The following is a 22,611-nucleotide window of genomic DNA, read 5'->3' on the forward strand; positions in this document are numbered from 1 at the left end:
GAGGCGTTCTGTGAAATTGTCATTGTCATCATTTTTTCGGACATTAGAGGGGGAGAGGAAAGTTCAGGGGCGCGTTGTACATATGTCTAGGAGAATTTGGAATTTGGAATCTCTTACGCGCTAAGACCATGTCAGGCAACCGATGCCATGCAACCCACGTTGACTTCGTGTAGAATTCCAAATTCTCAACTCCACCGGGGATTTGAGGGCCAATGAGATTGGCTGTGACCTGTAATATGCATGAAAGACTCCAGTCAACTTCAAACTTTGTGTCTCTTATCGAAAGGATGTGTTTGTATTATTGAAGACACTTGCATTGCATCTACCCCAGTGCAGACTGTATAGATCCGTGGGCGAGGTTGCATTGATACAGTGTAGAGGATGAAGGATTGTCGAGTCACACAACGTTAACGCGCTTTACGGCGCGTGTCCTGCCATTTTGGTCTACTTTTACTTCTCTGCTTTGCTATGTCTTACTTTATTTCATTTACCAGTAACACGGTAAGAGGAAATCTGAGATGTTTAATGTCAGACTAAATTCCAAATGTTCGAAGAAGACTCCACTATACTAAATCAGTGCATCCTATTCAGTCTAGCGTCGACCCTGGTCGCCTGAGGCGCCAACTGTGGCTGAGCCTCACTCCTGCGCGGTCTCCCGTACCCAATTCGGTAATCTGCCGCGGACTACCCGCGGAGCACAAGGCTGCAAAGTAATATATCAACACTAGCTATTTAAGCCTCAATCCGCACACATTATAGAATAAACCAAAAACTGAATCTCAAACTGAACATTCCAACGATCCAACAACCCAAAAATAAGAACAACAAACATGCCTGAAATCCGCAAGGTAAGCAATCCTATCACATCTATGCATATACACACACCTACACCTACACACATATATATGGCACATGCATATACCACCACAAATAACCCTCAATTTCAATCCCAGTCACTAACATGGTAACCCTAGGCAATAATAATAGGTGCCGGCCCAGCCGGCTTAGCAACGGCACTGCGTCTCCAAAAGCACAACAAAATAAGCTGCATAATCTACGAACTACGCCCAGAGCCAACAACTCTCGGCGGCGCAATTGCAATCCTATCCAATGGCCTGCGACTTTTCGACCGATTGGGCGTTTATGATGATCTCTTGCGTTATGGGTATGCAGGCTCGAAGCTTACGTTGCATTCTATGCGTGGCGGTGTGGTGGGCGCGCAGGATGCTGTTGGGTGGGCTAGGCATATGACTGGTTTTGGGTATTTGAGGATTCGACGGGTTGATCTGGTGGGAGTTTTGTTGAAGGCTGCTAGGAGGGAGGGGATTGAGGTTAGGTTTGGGATGAAGATGAAGGGGATTGAGGACTTGCATGGGGAACTTGGGATCAAGGTTCTGTTTGAGGATGGGTCGTGTGATACGGCTGATTTGTTGCTTGGCTGCGATGGCATTCATTCGCAGGTTCGGAGGGAGTTTGTTGATCCGTTGCAGGAGCCTGAATATTCTGGAATTGCGGGTTCGTTTTCGCTTATCCCCGCTAGGGAGTTGCCTGCTGGGTCTGTGGGTTGTATGGTTGGCTTGCATGCTATGATGACAGAGGAGGGAATGTTTTTGGTTAACCCTTGTACCCCTGACAAGGATGAGATTATGTGGAGCTTTTCTCGCGAGGTTGCTCTGCCTGACTCTGGGGATAGTCGTGATGGGTGGGAGGAACATCGCAAGGCTGAGGTGGAGGGGTTCAAGGATAATCTTTTGCGAATCCTTGAGGGCTCTCAGGGGGAGTGGAGCGAGACTGTGAAGAGTCTTGTGAGGAAGACTACGGTTGTCAAGTTTCATCCTGTCTACAGGCTACCTCTTGGTGGGCGGTGGTATAAAGGTCGATGTCTTCTGCTCGGCGATGCAGGTCATGCAATGTCACCGCATGCTGGACAAGGCGTTTCTATGACTCTCGAGGATGCTTTCCTGCTTTCACGACTGCTAGAAGATTCCAATCGCTCACTGCCTGATGTCTTTGCAAAGTTCGATGACATTCGTCGACCCCGCTTGAATGAGATTTATACTCAAGCTGCGAGGAATGCTGGTTCACGAAGAAAGACCGGCCCCTGGGGGTTGTGGATGAAGGAGAGCGCATGGAGCATATACTCAAATCTCTCCTGGGCATTCGGATTAGATAAATTAGGGCTTGGACAGAAGCATTTGGCTTATGATATTGCCGAGGCAGAGCTGTGATGTGTTGATTACTAGACTGTTAACAGTAAATGGGTTATATATGGCGATTGATGTATATTTGTTTCGAATTGTCACCTTCCCCAACATGCCGTCTATTGCAAGCTATCCAATCATATCGTGAACATCTTGTCTCTCAAATTGACTCCATCAAATTTCCTTTTGTTGGCCAGTGATAATTCGAGTGGTTAAAGTCCACGGGGCCAAGCAGACTACGTACATGGTCTAATGACGATTAATTACTAGTGATGTGCCCTAGACTAGTTGCTGCCATCCAATCTCCTGATACCACGCTGACGACATTGTATACTCATAATGATAAAAGATTTAGCTCGAATATCCTGCTAGGCGGATACTTATTTAAAAGGTCCAGTGCCATGTCATGCCCAGCCTCTGGAAGTATGTAAACAAAGCTTTCTTGGGCACACCCTCAGCATACCAACGGCTCTGCCATGCTGCCGCCCACGAACCTTCAATCGGACCCAACTCCCCGAAACCAAGGATTTCCAGAGTCCACGGCGTCAACAGGGCCAAAATACCCAATGCAATCAAGGTAGCATATACAGGATGCTCGATCGCAAAGTCGATAGCAGCCTCCTTGCTTTTGGCCGCTGCATCAGCAGCTGCTTGAGCCATTTCCGTGCCGGCTTCGATAGCATTCACCAAGCCGTGTAGAAGAGCCTTTGCGATAGCTTCGGACCAGCTATAGGCAGAAACCTCTTCTCTCAATTGTTTGTGGAGTGAGTCGCGCGTGTCCGCGTTGAGTATTTTGGTAAGAATGTCCGAAGCGATGGACTCGGGAGATCGGCCATCGGTGAGAGTATGTGGCTCATCCTCTAGGGTGCCGAAGATACAGTCTCGGATTGATTTGAGCATGTTCTCGAATAAGACGCTGGTCGGTGTCTCTGTTGGTATGGATGTGGTCTATCGGTGATTAGGTCGATAATGCAACCGTTGGAGATAGGAGCGTGTTCAAGGGTATCTTTTGAAGGTATTATAGAGGAAGCGGCTGTTATAAGGGAAGCAAATCCAAATTAACTGTGGAAATGAGGATATCAAGACCGTGGAAGAGAGAGGTGAAAACGAGGCGGGTGCGTGCTCTTGTTTATCGTACTGCGCATGGTTGCTTTTTCCCATTGCGATAACTCGGTGGCTGGTGGACTATCCTTGTTAGCTGAGAGTCAGTCAGCCTTATTGGCTTTTCCAATGTACATAGCCACAGCGCGTAGATTGACACGTCAGAGTCTGCATGGTCGCAGCATTGTATTGGTCATGAGTTCTCTTGGATTCTCTGCCTGACTCGCAAGCCTTCTGCTGGTTTATCCCCCTCTTTTTGCCCTGACTTTGCAATTGAATTGGTTGACGATTCCCTTGTTCCGGTATGGTTCGTTTGTTTCCCAGAACTTATTACAACGATTCGTCTTCTTTGAATCTACGCTCTAAACAAGCAAAATACAACCACTTTATTTGCGTGTCTTGTTTGGATTTATAAAATATACTCGCAAACGGATATATCCATGGTTTATTGTAACAAGATGTGGGAATAAAGGAGGAAAATAGAACATAGATAGCTCACAAGGTCCGATCTACTAGCTATCCTGCAATAGAAATTATTTAGACCCTTTCATAAATTCAGTAACACCAAGAATTCACTACCGGCCAATTGTCATAAGTTGATTTTGTGGGGGAATCCCCTGGTCGCTTCCAACCCAATCGGTCTAACCTGTAGCGCCAAAGCCCCGTACATTGAAAGCGTTGTTATCTGCCACATTCAAGGTAGCAAATGCTCAATTGAAATGGAATATTGTTTCAAAGTATTTATATTTAGAAGTACGCTTCTTATATTGAATCTATTGTCGGTGATAAGGGTGTTCGGCGCAAAGAGTAGCCAAGGCGGGACAGCCTCGGCGCTAATGGAAACACCAAGTCACGTATCAAGTTCTCATCCACAGCGGTTACGATAAAAGCAGCACTAAGGCCAAGGTTGCTTGGATAGGTCTGTTAGCAGGGGCTCACTCAATGTGTGACCAATTTCCCTACCTAGTACAGAGCTTGAAATAATAGGCTCAACGTAGAACATTCCCATCTTGATAACATGATCCCGCGGACAGGTCGATCTGATATTTGATCCGGTGCATGTGGCTATTTCACTTGGCCCACAATTGTAACAGAAGATTGTGCAGAATCTCGATGAAGCTCAGTAGAGGTTCTTTTCGCAGAAAAAGTTATTGACTGAACTGTTTCCTCCCGTTCATAGATACAATCAATATCACCGTCGACACAGCGGCCGCAGGGAACATTGCGGTCACATCGGACTTGACGCCGATGGCATTCCACACATGAGATTCATTTTCTTCTGCGCTTGCGCTGATGTGAATCCATTTGTATAGTAGTGATCCAAGAAAAACATGAAGGAAGAGGTTGGTCTTCAGGATGAGCTCGGCGACGAGGCGGCGTCATCGGCGATAATGTAATGCGACTTCTATTTTCGAGGTCGAGTTAGATCATCATAGTTTGACTACTAATGAAATCCCCCAACATAACAATGCTCTTAGCAAAATGAGCAAGGGCCATCAATACGTATCAAGTCATATTCAATTCTTCATTCTCAAGCCTGAATCCGCGTGTATGTATTTCAGCGCTACCAGAAACATTAAGATAATATAAAAGTCGAAGTAAAAAGGTTCAAAAAAGTCAAGACCCAACACCAGGCGCATAATGCATGTAACAAAAAGAGGAAGGAAGACCACCAAGAAAGCGGTACAAAACGAAGAATGCAGAATGTACAACATGGCGTTGAGCCTCGCGATGACCCTCATCAAACAAATCGCTGATTTATAATCAAATGAAAGACACGAGAAACTCAAGAAATCCCCATAAGCCCACTAAGTTTCTTCAAAGAAAGCGGCTTAACCAGGTAATCATCGACACCGGCCGTAACAGCTGCCTGCTGCATATGATCCGAAGCAACGCCCGTAACGGCGAAGATGCATGATGGATTGAGGTTGTTTTCTTTTTCGTGGTGGCGGATTTTGCTGGTTGAGACTAGCCCGTCCATGACTGGCATTGAGATATCTGAAAAGCGGAGTAATGTTGTTAATTTTGCTGTTTCTTGATATTGATGTGGGGAGGGGCCGTGGAATACTCACCCATTAAGATAAAGTCGTATCTCCGGGTTGAAGACTCGACCTTTTCGAACGCGATTAGGCCGTTGGAGGCTGTATGGTAGCTGCAACCGAGTTTGCGCATGAATGTTACTAGGATCTGGTTTATTGTGCTTGTTAGATTCGGTGGCAAGAAGAGGTCCTGGTCCTAAGGGAACTCACCTTTAGATTTATCTCGTTGTCATCTACTATGAGGACGTTCACGTCCAGGATTGGTTTCTTTGGTTGCAGCACTGGGGAAATGGGGAGTTCACTTTGCGTGACTAATGGAGCGGATGGTTGTCGTGAGATGGTGTTTGTTCCATCCAGTAAGTTGAATGTGGGTTGTTGGGGTATGGATGAAAGAGGCAGCTCTTCTGCATTGGTGGGTATTTCGACTTGGGGTTGCTCGTCGTAAAGCTTCTTGATTCTTTCGGCTGCTTTGCATATTTTCTGAGGTCCAAATCTGCGATGTAGATTAGCACAGGCTTCAAATAGGATGGGGTGTAGACATACGGCTGCAAGATCAGAATGGCGTTAGGAGGGATCTGGTTCTTTGAGCAAGGTGCCATGCTGCCCAAGACAATGAAAAATCTGAACGAATGCTTGAGCAAGGAAGCAGGTGACGAGTTTCCATAGGATAAAGCCCTAAACGCCGCCTCCTCGATAACAGCAACATCACCATCACCTTTCTCAAGGGACTGAGCTAGGGAAATGCGCCATCCCAATTGTGCCATGAGCACGCCGGCAATGCTGCTCTGAATAGCAAGTTTCCGCTTTGCATCAGAGCTCAAGATACCAGTTGGGGTCTCCGTCAGATCGGGATAAGCGTTAAAGCCAACAAGACAAGCCTTGAGCGACTTCTTCGGGCTCGCTGTTGCTTCTCGCGAAGGGCTCTCAAGAATCTTGGGAGGCATGGGATCAACCAGATATTGCACAGGGATATAAACATCAACCTGAGTCCCAACACCAAGTTCACTCTTCATATTGATATAACCGCCCAATGACTTGACGAGTTGGTGCACAACACTGAGACCAAGACCCACACCCTCGGACAGAGCATCTTCCTGGGTAAATGGCGAAAAAGCAGAGTGTTTGAGGAATTCCGGGGCGATTCCACGACCGGTATCTGCGACGCGGAGATGTGCAAGTGAAGAGGAGGGATTTGTTTGGTCTGTGGCAGTTGATAGCGATATCTCAATCAGTCCGGCCTGCGTCCATTTCATTGCGTTACCGAAAAGGTTCATCACGATTCTTCGCCAAGCGCCGGCGACTGAGCGGATGATCCATTTGTTTCCATGTTCGATTCGGATTATTGTGGATAGTTCATCTTCAATTTTGGGAGTCTGGGACGTGGATGTTTCTTCATCTGCCATGAGTGAAAGACTTCCGGGTGATTGTCGGCCGGTATGTAGTATAACAATGACGTCTTCGACTAAGTTCGCAAGACTGAATTCAGAAACCAGAGTAGTTCCCTCGTCTTTGGTTCGTCCTCGTCTTTTTCTGGTCCTTTTGGTGGTCTTGGGTGTTGATTTCAGATTGTTGATTTTACAGAAATCTAACAAATGATTCATGGTGTCCAGCAGAGTCTGCCCAGAGGTAGAAATCATCTTGACAATATCGCGATGCGCAGGTTCAAGCGAAATATCCTGCAACAGCTCAGCGCTAGCCAGTATTCCATGAAGCGGAGAACGAAGCTCATGACTAACAGAAGAAAGGAAGTCAAACTTTGAGTTCTCGCTGGCAGTCCAATGAATGCGAGAAACTTCAGAGATCAACGAATCACCAAAAGCCTGGAAGTAGTGCAAGTCTTCCATGCCAAGGGGACGCTGGTTGCTTTTTGCCCACACCAATGCGCCGGCCAGCCAGCGCGACTTGTTCCAGTCCCATAGTGGATAGAACAGGACAGATTTGGCACCTGGGAGGCGACGGGCGAGGCGATGAGAGATGTGTTGTTCGATGTCTGATTCGGGGGGCGAATAATTGAAGATATCACCCTCGGAGGACTCGCAATCATCATCACTTGTGGTGTCCATGGTGAAGGTATGGCCTTGTGGGAAGTGTGTGATTAAGAGGTGCAGTAGCTCTTCTGATACTGCAGCCTGAAGCCTCGGGTCATTATTGCCGTTTGATGGGGTGAGAGCGTGACCCAAAAAGCCACAGAATCTTTCTGTATCTCTAGGCAAGATTCCTTCAGATGAACCAGTGTTTTTAGGGCGGGGAGTGATAGGAGATCCTCCGTCAGAGCTTAGACTTGGCAAATCAGCCCAGCCATCGGTCTGTGCAGGCATTTCACTGAAAGAGAGTTAGCAAGAGTCGATCACATGGGAAGTATAACTAACAATTGAGGGTCATTCCGATAAGCATCAAGGAAAACAACACCATCCAGATCCAACGAATCTTTCAAGAGCTCACTAGCCCTAGAGAAAATAGCAGCAATCCGCTCTGAGATGGGCAGGTTCTCCGGCACAGACGAATCCGTCGGACCATCCAAACCAGAAGCCTGCTCAGACAACTCTGACGAACTGTGCGTAATAGAGGAAGGAACCGTCGACGCAGACAGGGCATCTCTAGAGAAAATCGACGAATCTTTCCTGGTAAAGCCATTCGAAGAAGTCTTCCCAAGAGTCGAAGAAACAGCATCCCCATCCTGCCCCATATTCAACGAAACACTCGTCTCACCACCCCCATTCACATCCTTCAACCCCGCAAGATTAACCCGACTCCCACCCTTCCCCTCCAGCATGCCAACAGTCGAACTGACCGTCGGATCAAACTTCGAATGACACTTAACGAAACCCGTCAACCCACGCACCAAATTCTCCGATCTTCGATGATACTCGACAATCCTCTTATTCTCAAGATGAGCCCCAATAGCATCAGCAATCTCCCTCAGCGCAGCAACATCATCCTCTCCAAACCCCCCAGGACCAGGCCGCGGCTGATCATCAACAACACAGTAAGAACCAAGCACATAACCACCTGGACTGTACAGCGGGACCTCAGCGTAGAACCTGAAAAACGGCCATCCGGTCACATAAGAACGATCCTTGTAAAAGTCCTCTTTCGTGAAATCACGGATGATATTGCGCGTTTCGTTGGCGGTGATGTTTTCTGTATCTTGGATTGCGGACTTGTCTTGGCCTGTGAAAAGGGCGATGGCGTGTGGACAGACGCCCCATTGGAGATCGAGGGTTTGCACGCCTAGGAAGAGACCGTCGTTGGGCGCGTGTTTGGATACATTCTTTAGGGAGGAGGTGCTTGTTGCTTCGGAAATTAGGTGTTGGTTTTTGCCGTCGATTATTGAGACGAAGGAGCGCTTGCAGGTGAAGCGGTGGACGCCTAGTTGTGTTAGGGCTGTGAGGGTTGTGTCTGTTGAGAGGCGGAGGGATGGGGGTTGGTCGTTGTCGGGTTGGGTCTCCTCGTGGTTGGCGTGGTTGGCATGGTTGTCATCGTGCTCGTGCTCGTGCTCGGGCTCGGGCTCGGGCTCGTGCGTTTTGGATTGCTGATCTCGATCTCGATCTCGATCGGAGACATCTCGATTGAAAGTGCAATAATATCTGATATCCGATTTGGATAGCGTTAGCGTTGATCACCCGGGGAAACGACGGGAATCGCGGAAAGGAGGGCTCTGATCGGACCTTGACAGTTCGCGGATGCGTTCTTGTTCTACATGTTTGTCGGGCTGACCCATTTTGGGCCAGCTGGTGTCTGGTCCTGGTTTTCACTTGGTAGCATTACTTTGCAGATTTGAGGTCGGACGATTGAATTGGTCGCAAACCTGTTTTGCGGGAAAGTCGATATGATTTTATTGGGCGCTAGTGCCTCGGCAAACGTTTTTGCTCTCCATTCTCCATACAGTCTAGACCCACGCCACTTGTATGTTTATATTGTTATTTACTGGGATACCAGGGTTTGGTCATTGTGAAATTTGGTTTAATTTGAAATAAAATGGAATTGAGGAGAAAAGGTCACTCGAATTGAGAACATAAGAAACAGCCTCTGAGGACAATAGATTTTAAAGAATTGAAAGAAAACTATGTAAAGTTGAATGGGTATCATGCGAGGGCAGAAACAAGACCCGAAATGCGTGGGGAGCCCTTGAGCCCGTTCCTCTCCGTCGTTGGTATCATTAGGCCCTTGTTGAGATGGGTCCAGAAAAGAATTATCGTAAAGTGTAAAATGTGAAGCTGGGTAATTTTTTGGGTTTCGTTAAAATCGTGAAGTCGTGATAGAACGATAATCAGAAGACCTGACGTGTCGAAGTTTTTTTCCCCTCTTATTGACGGGAGTCAATGGAAGGGGCTCGAGAAGGTGTGCGAGAGGGGAGAGGGGAGGCTGCGGGTGATTCTCCAGTGACGAGGTCGTCAACTGTGAAACGCATTCGGTTTGTTGAGCTGCGGGTCGATTGGTTGGAGGAGTGGGTTGAGTCACTGTCCAGTCGCAACGATTCCATACGCTCAAGGTCCTCATATTCCGGGAGAGGAAGTGGGGACCCGTGGTAGTCCCCGATGAAGCTGTGGGTGTCATCGGGTTTGGTATAACCAGGGGGGCTCGCGGGGACGTCCTCGTAGACAGGAGGCATCTCCTCATCCCAGCTGATACCGAGGCCACTGCGCTCAGTCACGTGAAGGTTGAACTGCATGCGCAGAACACGGGCAGCGCCAGTGGGAGTAATGAGACGAGTGTTGCGGTTGGGGCAGAACTCCTCAGCAACAATCAGCTCGATGACAAGGTTGTGCTTGACTTCGAGGCCGCCGGGGGCCTCCATATCGCAGACAGGGTTGGTGGTGGGGTTGATGCTGGCTTCAAATTGCATGCCAATTTCGCCACCGGCAGTGTCGAAGTCGGTCTTCCAGCCGTTCTTCTCCTCATTGTGCCCAATGATGCGAGTCTCCTGGTGCATGACACCCTTGCCCTCGCCGCCAACCTTGTGAAGGTGCTTTGCGCATGCGGTGGAGACAATCTTCTGGTGCTCTTCAATGCGCCACATCATCTTGCGAAGACGCCAGCGGGTCTGGGTTTCGTCACCTTTGTCGACAACGCCACTGAGGGTCATCTCAACAGGGAACTTGCCGATGGGGTGAACAACGGAGGGAAGGACGATACGGCCGGTAAGGTTGGTAGGGGGGAAGATGCGAATGGAGGACTTGTCGTTTCCCGGGAGCAGAGCACGACGGACATTGAGAGGCAGCTTGAGGCTGTATTCCTCTCCAGTGATGCTCTTGGCGTGAGCCATGAGGAAGTATTCAATCTGGCCCAGGGAGCCACTGCAGGTGGCCGGACGGTGTCCGGGGAAGAGGTAACTGAAAGGGAAGTCGTGGTCTCCGCTAGCGAGGTGGAGATCCTCAGTGATGAAGTTCCAGCTGTTCAGCTCCTCGGTCTTGGAGATACAGTTGGCACAGTGTCCGGAGACAGGCTTCTTGGTGATAGTGTTGCAAACGAGGCGAACATCGAATTGGGTGAGAGTCACTCCGGCGGTCATCTTGGGGACTGCAATGCGCAAGCGGCCAGAGAACAATGCGCCGGTCGAGTTGGTAGGAGGACCATAACAGACGAGAGGTGGCGACTCAATGAGGACATCCAGCTTTGCGGCTGGCGGGGTGTGCTCATGACTAGAGCGCTCCTTGGATCGTCCAGCGCGTCCTAGGCTGCGGCGCTTTTCCTTGCTCGAGTCTCGGTGTGGGTGAATGAGGTGGTCCATTGAGAAAGACAGGCGACGTTCGGGAGATCGAGCGCGATCCGAATGCGGCTTCTTGACATGTGGGATCTCATTGACAGAGGCGGTGGAGGAAGAATTGGAGTGGATAGGAGTAGATGATACTGAGGAGTGTAGACTCCCAGCAGTCCGAATCAAGTTATCGATCAAGCGGCCCGGCATATTGAAGTTGTGAGAGTGAAGTAACCATATTCAAGAAGAAAGGAAAGGGCGCCTCCCTCTGCTTTTGAATCCGAATCCGTGGAAAACTAAAAAAAAATTCAATTTTTCGAATTTTTCCAACGTTTCCACTCAGGTACGCAAAAAAAATCAAAAATCAAAAATGAAGATGTGGGGCTATTCATCGTCATTGTGGAGTCTGACAATACCAATACATAAACCATACAATGAAATTTCTCAGAACCTCATGTTGCTTCATCTCCCAAGGTCCTTACTCATACACTTACATATACACGTAAACTCCGTACGCTGAAATATAATTGATATCATCTCATTTACAAACACGCAATCTAATTCATCATCCAGAAATCACATCGAGGAACTCGGATTCAGTGCCGGGACACAAAGTCCTTTGATCGCCTGACTATACCCCACATAGTGTCGGCATCATACTGCGATCACAGAACTATTCAAGGCCAGACTAGACTCTAACAGGGCAATCGGCGGGAGCACATGATCGCTGTGAGGTCCTTTGGCGCGGGTGCCCCGTGCACTCAGTGACTCACGGGCTTTGTGCCGGCGTCCGGAGTGGTTTGCGATGCCTACTCGGCGCCGTAGTGTAGGTTTAGCTGGTCGGGCTACTGGTCTACTGGTCTCCGTGGACAGTTAGCATGTGGTCTGTTCAGGCCTTGTCCGCGGGGTAGCTACGTAATTGCTCTTTGGCTATCCATCGGTTGATGCCGCCTTTGAAGAGATCGGTTAGATGTCCCCCAGCTTAGATCGTCTTGGACACGGCTTGCTTGTCCGATCAGGTGTCTATGTGCCCTATACACAGTACCGAAATAGGCACAAATACACAATAACAGTCTAAGAATAGACAGTGAAACATCCATTATTAAGACTCAAATACATCACCATCACGTGGCGTGATGGCGTGGACGAGATGTCCAGACCGGCGAAAATGACAAACATTACCAATACATGAATGTGACCGAGGATCATCGATGCCACCATTCCGCTTTGGGTCAATCAAACGCAGGACCCTTCCGGCTTTTTTTTTTTTTTTTTTTTTTTTTTTCTCCCATTCTTGCCACACCGCCTTAGTCAGGACATACTTAGAACGGGCAATATTGTGATTAAGAGTTCCCCGCACTGGTTTGCAGTTTGCGGGGCACATTGGCAAGCAATTGCACAGTTACACACCTCCAGTATATCGAATACAGTAAATAGAGTGAAGCAGGAAATAATTTAACACTTGAATATCAAACGGTCTAGCCCATCCGCTGTCAAGAAATGCCCCGTGCCCCAAACAACGAATCATCACCGCCCCCTCCAAACTAATTACCTAACAAGAACCAACTCTCCAGCAACTTCACCTATAACATCTCGCAGGGCTTCAGGTACAGCTGCATCTGCAACACGTTTCGTGCAGACAGCTTCTCTCCCGTACCCGGCCCGTGGCCTGCCCGTGGTTCAGCTGGTATGATCTTCTCCCCGATCCTCTAGGCAACGTGGAAGTAGACGGTGTTTCCGCCCGGAGCTGACTCCTTGCGGTGAGGCCCTGGGCCTTGGATCTTCGATCACGCCATGCCTGTAACAAGGCGTGTTTGGGGACATGTGGTGATGCCATTCGGCTTGCTTGTTGTATTTTCCGGTGTCTGTGCTTTGATGTGCGTCGGGATTGACTACTTGATCGTTACTTGCACATGTACAGATGTATCTGCTGATTTACTTTTGGTTTAAACTTACTTTACTTTTATGGTAGGTATACGGAGTAGTAAATTGTAGAATATTGACTCGATCTGGATACCCGGCTGTAGGGCTATAGTTTAGCTTTATTCTAGCGATGGAGATGTTCGCCCTGATACAGAACACAATACAATATATCTTCTCCACGGACCTACTACAACAGGAACACCAGAGTCGAAGCTAATAAATTAAGACCACGATCGAGAATAACTGGCTCTCAAGGCTCGGATGGACTAGCCAATCTGTTACGCCGGCTCTCAGGCGAACTTCCTGTTTCGGGGCGATCTCGGCTTACCCCTCCGATCCGTTTCAGCCGGGTTATCCTTTTTACTCTGAACACTCTGACTCATTTTGGAAGTATGGGGGGGGGGGGGGGGGGGGATTTCCCCGTAAATTGGAATTTTGCAAAAACGCCATTTTGTCATGGTACATATCCCAAGATTACCAAGACTCCCAAGGTACTTTATTTGCAAGACTTACCATCACACATCACCTTGGCGACACATCCACCTTTCTACTATATTATTGCCATTACTCAATTGCGCCATTTAAAAATCTCAACTACACTAAAAAAAATAACTAAAACGAAACGAGACATAAATCTACACGGAAAACAAGCGGAAAACTAAAAGTGCTCCGCTAAGCAGAAATTTTCTGTCGGCACCCACATCGGAACTTTATACTCGGCCCGTCGCAACGTGATCTGAAAATCACCACTCACGGCCCGTTCGACACTGTCTGTCCTTGGCTCTGTTTCTCCCGGGGGCTCCATTTTGCCCTCAAGGTGTTAGAGTGGAATTCTAGTGTAGTTCTGGTCGCATTGCTGGTGGATGCGTGGAGTGGTGTGCCCGTGTGATAGGGCCGGAGCCGTGGTTAAGCGCGTAGGAGGCGCTGTCGGAGTCCGCCGTGAGGTCCCTTGGGGCAATTGCTCCTGGTCCTTTGCTAACTCTGTTGGCTTGGCGGTGTTGCTTAGGGATATTCTACCCGGTTTGTTAGCCGGTCGGCATGGCGGTGTATCTTTGTTTGGGGTTTATTGATCTGCGGTGTCAGGGTTTTTCATGAAGGATTTTCACGCAGATCGAGATTCGAGATTTTGAGATTTTCAGGAGGTGTATCAGGCTGGTCTTGGTTGGGCATTATAATATATTGTACTCCGTAGTCATGCCCTTGGAATGTTCCATCTGGCATCTCTCAGCCTTATATACATCATCTGGATTGAGTTCAAGCCTTTAGGCTTTGTGTGCCCAGTCTTATCAGATCTTGGCCAGTGGAGACCATGACTGTACGTGTACAATATTGTAGAAAAGATGTCCTCACTTGTCAATTTGACTGCAAATAAACCGTACCTAACGCCATTGCGATGCATTCGATGATCTAATTCCGGGACTCATCTAACCGCAAACGAATATCTCCCAGAAGCATCAATATTGCCACAATCTCACTGAATACTCAAATCGTACAGATTACTTACATGGATAAGAATAACACTATGTCAACTCGAGTGATCTTAATTATCGCTGACTGTGGATGTCGATTGATCACCCCTGACACGTGACCTCACTCCGGGGGATCGTCAAAATAATCACTGGAGCTTCCCCTTTTCCGGACAGCTTAAGCCACCGTGTTCTCTTTTTATTGGTGTGATTCCAAATCCCAGCATCACTGCCATGGGTTTGAGCTTCTCAACCCCCTCTCAGAAGTAATTGACCTGTCTCCCGGAACTCCCGACTAAACAACCAAGTGGGATGCTGTGCGCATTCCCCACCATGTCCATAGCTTGAGCTTCACCTACGATAAACTCCGATAACAATTTCTACCTCGACCCCATACCGAACAAACCGCAATATCCCAACCCCCAAACCCCGAATTCAACTACCATCTCCAACATCAATCCCCGCATCGAAAACACAGCTCCCCAGCTAGACAGCAAACCATCAAAATGTTCGCTCAATTCAATTGGACCGCCCTGGCAGTAGCCATAGCTGCAGTCTTCCTCTTCTGGACTCTAAGCTCAACAACCCCAAACTCACCCTTCACCCGCTCCTTTCCCCGCCTCTCCAACAAAAGAATCTGCCTCCTAATCGCCCACCCAGACGATGAAGCAATGTTCTTCGCGCCAACAGTGCTAGCGCTCACAAAACCAGAACTGGGCAACCACCTCAAAATCCTCTGTCTAAGTACCGGCGACGCAGATGGTCTAGGCGAAACCCGCAAAAAGGAACTACAAAAATCAGCACTGGAACTTGGACTCCGAGATCCGAGTGACGTCTTCATCGTCGATGATCTGAACCGGTTCCCAGACGGAATGGACAAGGAGTGGGAGGAGGGTGATGTGGGGGCTTTGCTTGCTTCTGCTTTTGCGCCTGGTATGGCCAAAGGGAACAAGAAGGGGGCTGCTGGGAATGCAGAGAAAGCGCCTACGGCTACTATCGATGTTATCATCACTTTCGATCAGCATGGGATAAGCAACCACCCCAACCATCGCTCTCTTTACCACGGCGCGGTGAATTTCCTGCGCGCACTCATGAAAGAGAAAGTCGGTTTCACGTGTCCGGTGACATTGTACACGCTGACTACGACGAGTATCTTCCGTAAGTATGTGGGGATTCTTGATGCGCCGTTGTCTATGTTGCTGGGTGTGTGGAGTAATCTGCTGGCTAGTATGTCTGGTTCGAAGGCGAAGGATGCGGCTATGTCTGGTGTTGGGCCGGCGCGCTTGTTGTTTGTTAGTTCTATTAGTGATTGGATTGTTGCGCAGTCTGCTATGGTTAAGTGTCATCAGAGTCAGATGGTTTGGTTTCGATGGGGGTGGATTACTATCGGACGGTATATGACAGTTAATGATTTGAAGCGGGAGAGGGTTTAGGGAGGAATTGGATTTGGTTCGACTTTTGGACTCTTTCTTGTTTGTATCATTAGTTTAGAGACAGTTTTTTGGCGTTGTTTTACGCTTTATGTCTGTATATGATGTTTTATTGGCCAATGTGGCTTTTGTATACTTGTCTTGATTTTTTGTTTCGCTATATATGACGTTATATCCTGGCCTATTGACCGATGACATGTAGTTCTATCACAAAAACCGCTCATGAAGCTACAACGATGTAACACTGGATATCTTAAACACATGTAACAACATATTAAAAACAAAGAACTCACAATAACAACCTTACTGAAGCCAATGATTGCTATCACGCCAGAATATAGTCCTTGGAACATCATTCCCAAGCCCGTTCTCTATAAGACGAGCATAAAACCCACCTGTAGGATTTTCCTTCTCAGCCATGAAACTGACTCGACGACCCAGACTTGAAAGTTTCATCTTCAACTCCTCACTCGGCGGCACCTGGAAAGAAAAGAGACGATCGATCGGCGACACAGACGGATCCAACTGAGGCCACTGCTCTAGCAGATGATCCCACACCATGTTATCATCGAGAACCTTTTCTTCAGCAGGAGTGAATAAATCCACATGATCTGGCAGACGGCGCGTGTGGATGAGGCCATGCATCTCTTCACCTCGGCCTTTGATGCGTGACTCATCTCCGAAGTAAAATACGCTCTTGTGGCCATATTCACACTTTGCATTGGCCGGAAGAAAGTCTTGCCATTCTTCAAGAAATTTAGGACGCTCCACTCGATCCCAGCCATTGTATGAAAGGTCGTCCCAGTCCTCTGCGATGAATATTGTGTTTGCCATGCGTTTGAGCACGTCGGTTTGCTGGTAGACTTCGAGTCTGAGAAGGTCGTAGACGTGAATTGCTTCGGCAAGGAGAGGACAATGGAAGAGCGATGGGTCGGGTTTCGAATTGAGATATCCCTTTTCTGTCTTTTGTCTCATGTCACGCAGGATTGGCTGCAAACATTGCATGACCATGTCTCGGGCCTCTTTTCGTTTCGTGCGGGTCTTGCTGTAGATCTCGTATGCCTGGCGCATTTCCAATTGGCACTTCTCAAAGTTGCCAAGGAATGCGCTTGTTTGGTTCAAGAGGCGGTATGCCCTCAGAGTAGGTGGGACGTTGTAGGGCTCTGCTGTCATGATTTCAAACACTTGGTATACCATCTCTTTGGGTACCGTTCCCCGCCGCTCCACCATTGCCTGTTTCCCCTTGTGGGTCTTGGAAAGAACAAATGTTCTCTCGAGCAACTCGTACCACACTTCGTGGGATATGGGAATGTTATAAGATGACGAGAGGAACTCAATTGTCCGTATGGCAGCGTGGATGTCGCAGTTCGTGCCAAAGACATGAGCCACAGCAAAAAGAAGACGCTGTGTTGGGTACAATCCGGACCAAGTATCGTATGAAGTTACTGGTGGAACCTTGGAATTATCCTTCTCAATCATGATGGCCGCCACATCCACATTCCACACGGTTTGAATGACGTTACAGACAGCATCTGTATCGCCAACTCGACCCGCGGCAATGATGACGTTAATGTAGGTCTGTTCGTCGCCCATAAGACCGAACTGATTCATGTCACTGAAAATGTTCATGACGACCTTTCTTACACTATGTTTTGCAGTGCCATATCCACGCCACCCAACGTTCGGTTGGTCCATGCGCCTCTTCTTGTAGCTGTGAGGAGTCACAGTAAGTTTGTATCTCTCCTCTCCCAGATAACAGTGGTCCCATGTCATTGCACCCATGTAATGGTTGAAGCATGTTGTGTCTGGACTGACTTGGTTGTCGCACATGGCGTCCCATATTTCATTGGCGAGGGGAGCATTTCCCATGGCATCTGCGCAGCTCAGGAGGTGTGTGTATTCAGCCAGGCCAGGTGGATGCCCGCCCAGGAACCTATAATTCATGATCTTCATCAAGTCTTTGACGAAATCGTCGAAGATCCCTTCGACAGATTTCAGTCCATTCTTCATCACCCCCCACCAGTGTAGGTGATAGTAAGAATCTCGATAAGGCTTCACGAAGTGGTCGGGAGAGAGTAATTGTAAAGTTGCGAGGAACGCGGTCGGTGGCATTGACCCAACCAGCCCCACCGACCGTGGGTCAGTCATGGCCTTGAGTATTTGGTTCGGTTGTCGATTTTCGATGATTTGGCGGAAGGTCGCCGTGTATTCTGCTTCTTCCTTTTTGGATCTCCATGATGGTAGAACTATTGGGGGCGCTTCTTCCGGTCGTGGTACGGTGAGCTCGCTGTTCCAAAGTTGAGATGTTGTAGTCAATCGTCGGGTCAAGTTGTGGATGTACTCTTGGTTTCGCCGTGGGTGAACAATTGATGGTCTAGACCTTGGGGCTTTTACGACACAGGATATTTGTCTGGTGTGATCGATTGGGTTGTGTGCACGGAATTGTCTGGGTTTGATCCACCGGTCTCCAGTTCCAGGCCGAGACAAGATGCCCAAGTGAGAAGAGAATTTCTCACCAGAAAGGAAAATTGTCCGCATCTCTGCAGTGATTCCAACAAAGAGACTGAGTCTGGTGACTTGAAGATGTAAACAAAGAGGGAAATTAGCAGTGGCCAGATGAGGGGAAGGCGCTACGACCCCGGATCTTTGGGGGGACACGGTACTTTCTGCAGGTTGTGCTTCAGGCTAAGCAGACCCCTGTCCATTGATTACAGAGCATATCTGTGTCTAAACTGACTACTTCTTTACCCCATTTCGAGAGTTTACAGTGCCTGAACCGCCAATCTATACAACCTTTCCCACTTCCATACCAAAAGTGACAGCTCAGTGGATCCGAGTGGGTACATCCCGAAAACCCGGGGTAGTTGCTGACTAATTCTCTGACTCAGCATCTGGCTTGGCACTATTCACGCTAAACCAGATCAGGCATCAGCCAAAGCTCGTCGATTCTGCGTGTGTGTGGGCCTGCTTCTACTCCAATTCCATACCCTTCCAATTCGTCATGGCCGACACTGAAGATGCTGGCGCATCCGTTTCGGAGCCCTTGGATCTTGTTCGCCTTTCCCTTGATGAGGTCGTTTTTGTGAAGCTGCGGGGTGACCGTGAACTCAAGGGCCGCCTCCACGTAAGTTCCCCCATCTACTCTCCCACGGATGACGCTAACCACGATATGTGTGTCTAGGCCTACGACAGCCACTGCAACTTGGTCCTCGGCGATGTGGAAGAGACAATCTACGTGGTGGAAGAGGACGATAACGAGGAGGAGACTGTGCGGGTAGGGACATGATTACGGACAGTTATACGGAGACGGCCGGCTAATCTGGGACTCCAATACAGACGATCAAGAAGCAAGAAGAGATGCTGTTTGTGAGAGGTGAGTTTGAATACTGGTCGACTGGGTGTGAACCGGTTGCTGATCCCTGTCTAGGAGACTCTGTCGTCTTGATCTCCCCTCAGGCATGAACGACTCTTGAATTGATAGAACTAGCGTCCGGCGACTGGGCATGCTAGGAGAAAGAACCTGAGATACCACAAAATGCATAGATAACGATACCATGGAAATTGGTTTATGATCAACGAGTCCCGTACACAGAGTAGATGACGGATGATAGACATGCAGGCTTTGTAGTCTCGCCTTAAGCCTTGGACTTGAGCCACGAGTTGAGCCTTGGAACAGCTCAATTGTTAAACCAAACATCAAATTATTCTATATGATTCATTGCTCTTCCTAGACCCATTAGAGCTATAGTCCGTGGCGCAGTGCGGCTCTTGTGATGACTCAACCAGTGACTCGACTTATCGATAAAGCTATAAAGCTCCCCCAATGCCCACGGCTCGACTCTCCTTATTTAGCATTCTCAATTTCTCTACGCATACATCTTCTGTGAACAGAAGATAATAATGATCACTCGAATACATACTCGGACTCAATACTAACAGATATTTAATCCACCAACCAATAACGTCACCACCCCGAGCGGAACCTCGTCAATACATTCACCCTTATCAACACCCCACCTGCTTACGATGGCGCCCAAATTGAACCACGAGGAGCGAAGAAGAGGCGAACTCGTATGTATTCAACCGATTCAAATTATATGAACATGTCTGATTCGGCCATCCCTCCAGGCCCTCAGTGAATTTGCCGAGTATGCCGAAAAGCAACAGGCTCACCGCTCTGTCGTGCCACCTAGCGATAGCGGATATTCCACAGCAAGCGTGTCGCGCGATCTCGAGGACCACGCGGAACTGGACATTCTCGATCAGCTCGAGTTGTCTGACGCCCCTCGCACAGCGAAACTAAAGGAGCTTCTCCTGGGAACAGGAGACGCTATCGAAGACAGCTTGCAAGTGCTAGCTGGCACGTTACAATCTCGAATCGATGAAGGCCACGGAGAGACCATCTTCGACCTCGGCCTGGAGGATGGAGGTGAAACCATGAGCTTCGACTTAGCCCAATGGCAGACGGCGCTGCAGCGCTTGCGCGAAGCCGCTGAGACTATCCCCGCCCACTGCCGGGTATTACTTACCCACAACGTCGGCGGCCAAGAGGAGTCGCCCGTAAATACCTCCCGAATACAAGGTGCTTGGGGTAAGGTATTAGTGCGCCATCATCCCGACACTATCGAGGAGATGGCGGAGCTTCGGGTTGCCGTGGTGGGGAACGTGGATGCGGGGAAGAGTACCATGTTAGGAGTTCTGGTGAAGGGCGGCCTTGACGATGGCCGTGGTCGTGCGCGTGTTAATCTCTTCCGCCACAAGCATGAAATTGAGAGCGGCAGGACCAGCTCTGTGGGTATGGAGATTATGGGCTTCGACAGCCATGGAGACATTGTCAGCAACTCCCAAGGCCGGAAACTCTCCTGGGAAGATATCGGGAAGCGCTCTGCGAAAGTTATTTCCTTCTCTGACCTGGCGGGTCACGAGCGATACCTTCGCACCACCGTCTTCGGTATGCTGAGCAGCAGCCCCAACTACTGTCTGCTCATGGTCGCGGCCAATAATGGTCTGATCGGAATGAGCAAAGAGCATCTCGGTATCGCATTGGCTTTGAATGTGCCTGTCATGGTTATCGTCACCAAAATCGACATTTGTCCGCCCCATATTCTGCAGGAGACCTTGTCCCAACTGGAAAAGATTCTCAAGTCTCCCGGTGCGCACAAGATTCCCATTTTCGTGAAGAACATGGAGGAGAGTATCAACACCGCTACTCAATTCGTCAGCCAGCGCATTTGTCCCATTTTCCAGGTTTCCAATGTTACTGGAGAGAACCTTGACCTGGTTCGAACCTTCCTGAATATCCTGCCTCACCGTGGCCAGTACGACTCTGAGGGCGCCTTTGAGTTCGTTATCAACGATATTTTCTCTGTGCCTTACGCAGGTACAGTCGTCTCGGGTGTGGTCAAGTCTGGTGTCATCCATGTCGGTGATACCGTCATTGTGGGACCTGACTCTCTTGGCCAGTTCACCACCACCACTATCAAGTCCATCGAGCGCAAGCGTATCCAGGTGAATGCTTGCTTCGCTGGTCAGTCTGGATCCTTCGCCCTAAAGCGTGTTCGCCGAAAGGAAGTGCGCAAGGGCATGGTGGTGCTAAAGAAGCTAGAGACTCCTCCCAAGGTCTACCGTGAATTTGTTGCAGAGGGTAAGTTGCCTGGATCACCATGGAAGAGATATGTACTAACACGATTCTAGTTTTGATTCTTTCCCATGCGACCACCATCAAACCCAAGTACCAGGCGATGCTGCACGTGGGAGCAGTCAGCCAGACCTGCTCGGTCATTGACATTGACCGCCCTTTCATCCGTACAGGCGACCGCGCCCGAGTTGCCTTTCGCTTCATCCAGCGCCCAGAATTCCTAGTGCCTGGAGACCGTGTCCTCTTCCGTGAGGGTAAGACCAAGGGCCTAGGAATTGTGAAGAGCATTGGATATGACCCTGCGCATCCATTAAATCCCGATGCTGCTAAGAAGGGCGGAGCTACCACCCCTACCCCTCAGACTACCAAGATACCCTCATGATTTCACATTTGGAGAGCTATTTGTTGTTGTCTTGCTTTGTTTCATCATTAGTTGCTGTCAGATTTCATATTTTATTCCATATCTTGCATTAGACGGGATTTCTCGCCCTCTGTTGTTTATTATCCCAAGGGATTTGATACAAGGATGTATCTACATGTCTTTAGCAAGTTTACCGTATTTCAATATGACAAGGCGCATTTTGTTAAACGTATCATTCACTGTTACTTTCTAATATTATCAATCGAATGCCTGAACCAATGCTTTGCTATGCCTTGCTCCCTGGCGTCCTCTCCATACGCGCCATCTAATATATATACGCCACTAACTACGCCAAACATGACGAGATCACATCTATTTAAGTCTCCATAGCCAAAATAGAACAGATCTAACCATCATAACTGGATTACACCATATCTACCAGGCAAACACCCAATCAGAAGGCCCAATGGTCTATAGATGATAGGCAGTCCATGACGTCACCCCATGACATAGGCCCAGACGATCACTTCAGCGACTTTCATTTCGCCAGTCCAACCTTCGCAAATTGCGGTGGAAATGCCTTAGCAGGGGTTCCATGTGTAAGCAACCCACTGACGTACCCCCACTGCGGTCTCCTGTTCTTAAAGCTTGACCCGCCCATCTCGAGCTTCACTTTACACTCAATTCAACTTTCATACTCTTATCAATTGCCTCTTTGCTACCTGAATCTCTCTGGCTAAGGCTTCTTTAACTC

General features: G+C 48.7%; 8 protein-coding genes across 8 annotated transcripts; 4 read left to right on the forward strand and 4 right to left on the reverse strand.

The window, feature by feature from the left end:
* Positions 1 to 830: 830 nt before the first annotated feature.
* On the forward strand, positions 831 to 2,228 carry N7508_003381 (FAD-dependent oxidoreductase; the record flags this gene model as incomplete). Its single annotated transcript, XM_058461447.1, has 2 exons — positions 831 to 848; positions 975 to 2,228. The coding sequence occupies 2 exons, from the start codon at positions 831 to 833 to the stop codon at positions 2,226 to 2,228; spliced, it is 1,272 nt and encodes a 423-aa protein (XP_058322024.1).
* A 357-nt stretch (positions 2,229 to 2,585) lies between these two features.
* On the reverse strand, positions 2,586 to 3,101 carry N7508_003382 (uncharacterized protein; the record flags this gene model as incomplete). Its single annotated transcript, XM_058461448.1, has 1 exon — positions 2,586 to 3,101. One exon carries the CDS (start codon positions 3,099 to 3,101, stop codon positions 2,586 to 2,588), a length of 516 nt encoding a protein of 171 aa, XP_058322025.1.
* A 1,987-nt stretch (positions 3,102 to 5,088) lies between these two features.
* On the reverse strand, positions 5,089 to 9,062 carry N7508_003383 (hybrid sensor histidine kinase/response regulator; the record flags this gene model as incomplete). The annotated part of the gene is made up of 6 exons (XM_058461449.1): positions 5,089 to 5,300; positions 5,375 to 5,489; positions 5,552 to 5,834; positions 5,885 to 7,663; positions 7,711 to 8,928; positions 9,010 to 9,062. 6 exons carry the CDS (start codon positions 9,060 to 9,062, stop codon positions 5,089 to 5,091), a joined length of 3,660 nt encoding a protein of 1,219 aa, XP_058322026.1.
* A 585-nt stretch (positions 9,063 to 9,647) lies between these two features.
* On the reverse strand, positions 9,648 to 11,249 carry N7508_003384 (alpha-arrestin; the record flags this gene model as incomplete). Its single annotated transcript, XM_058461450.1, has 1 exon — positions 9,648 to 11,249. The coding sequence occupies one exon, from the start codon at positions 11,247 to 11,249 to the stop codon at positions 9,648 to 9,650; it is 1,602 nt and encodes a 533-aa protein (XP_058322027.1).
* A 3,685-nt stretch (positions 11,250 to 14,934) lies between these two features.
* N7508_003385 (PIG-L family deacetylase) lies at positions 14,935 to 15,861 on the forward strand (the record flags this gene model as incomplete). The annotated part of the gene is made up of 1 exon (XM_058461451.1): positions 14,935 to 15,861. One exon carries the CDS (start codon positions 14,935 to 14,937, stop codon positions 15,859 to 15,861), a length of 927 nt encoding a protein of 308 aa, XP_058322028.1.
* A 300-nt stretch (positions 15,862 to 16,161) lies between these two features.
* On the reverse strand, positions 16,162 to 18,006 carry N7508_003386 (uncharacterized protein; the record flags this gene model as incomplete). Its single annotated transcript, XM_058461452.1, has 1 exon — positions 16,162 to 18,006. One exon carries the CDS (start codon positions 18,004 to 18,006, stop codon positions 16,162 to 16,164), a length of 1,845 nt encoding a protein of 614 aa, XP_058322029.1.
* Positions 18,007 to 18,859: 853 nt separating this feature from the next.
* Positions 18,860 to 19,320, forward strand: N7508_003387 (U4/U6-U5 snRNP complex subunit LSM3; the record flags this gene model as incomplete). Its single annotated transcript, XM_058461453.1, has 4 exons — positions 18,860 to 18,982; positions 19,040 to 19,132; positions 19,195 to 19,231; positions 19,286 to 19,320. 4 exons carry the CDS (start codon positions 18,860 to 18,862, stop codon positions 19,318 to 19,320), a joined length of 288 nt encoding a protein of 95 aa, XP_058322030.1.
* Positions 19,321 to 19,884: 564 nt separating this feature from the next.
* Positions 19,885 to 21,878, forward strand: N7508_003388 (putative GTP binding protein (GTPBP1); the record flags this gene model as incomplete). Its single annotated transcript, XM_058461454.1, has 3 exons — positions 19,885 to 19,929; positions 19,987 to 21,502; positions 21,553 to 21,878. The coding sequence occupies 3 exons, from the start codon at positions 19,885 to 19,887 to the stop codon at positions 21,876 to 21,878; spliced, it is 1,887 nt and encodes a 628-aa protein (XP_058322031.1).
* Between the last annotated feature and the right edge of the window lie 733 nt (positions 21,879 to 22,611).

This window comes from Penicillium antarcticum (genome assembly GCF_028974205.1).
Source record: "Penicillium antarcticum strain IBT 31339 chromosome Unknown utg000003l_segment0_segment0, whole genome shotgun sequence".
NCBI lineage: Eukaryota > Fungi > Ascomycota > Eurotiomycetes > Eurotiales > Aspergillaceae > Penicillium > Penicillium antarcticum.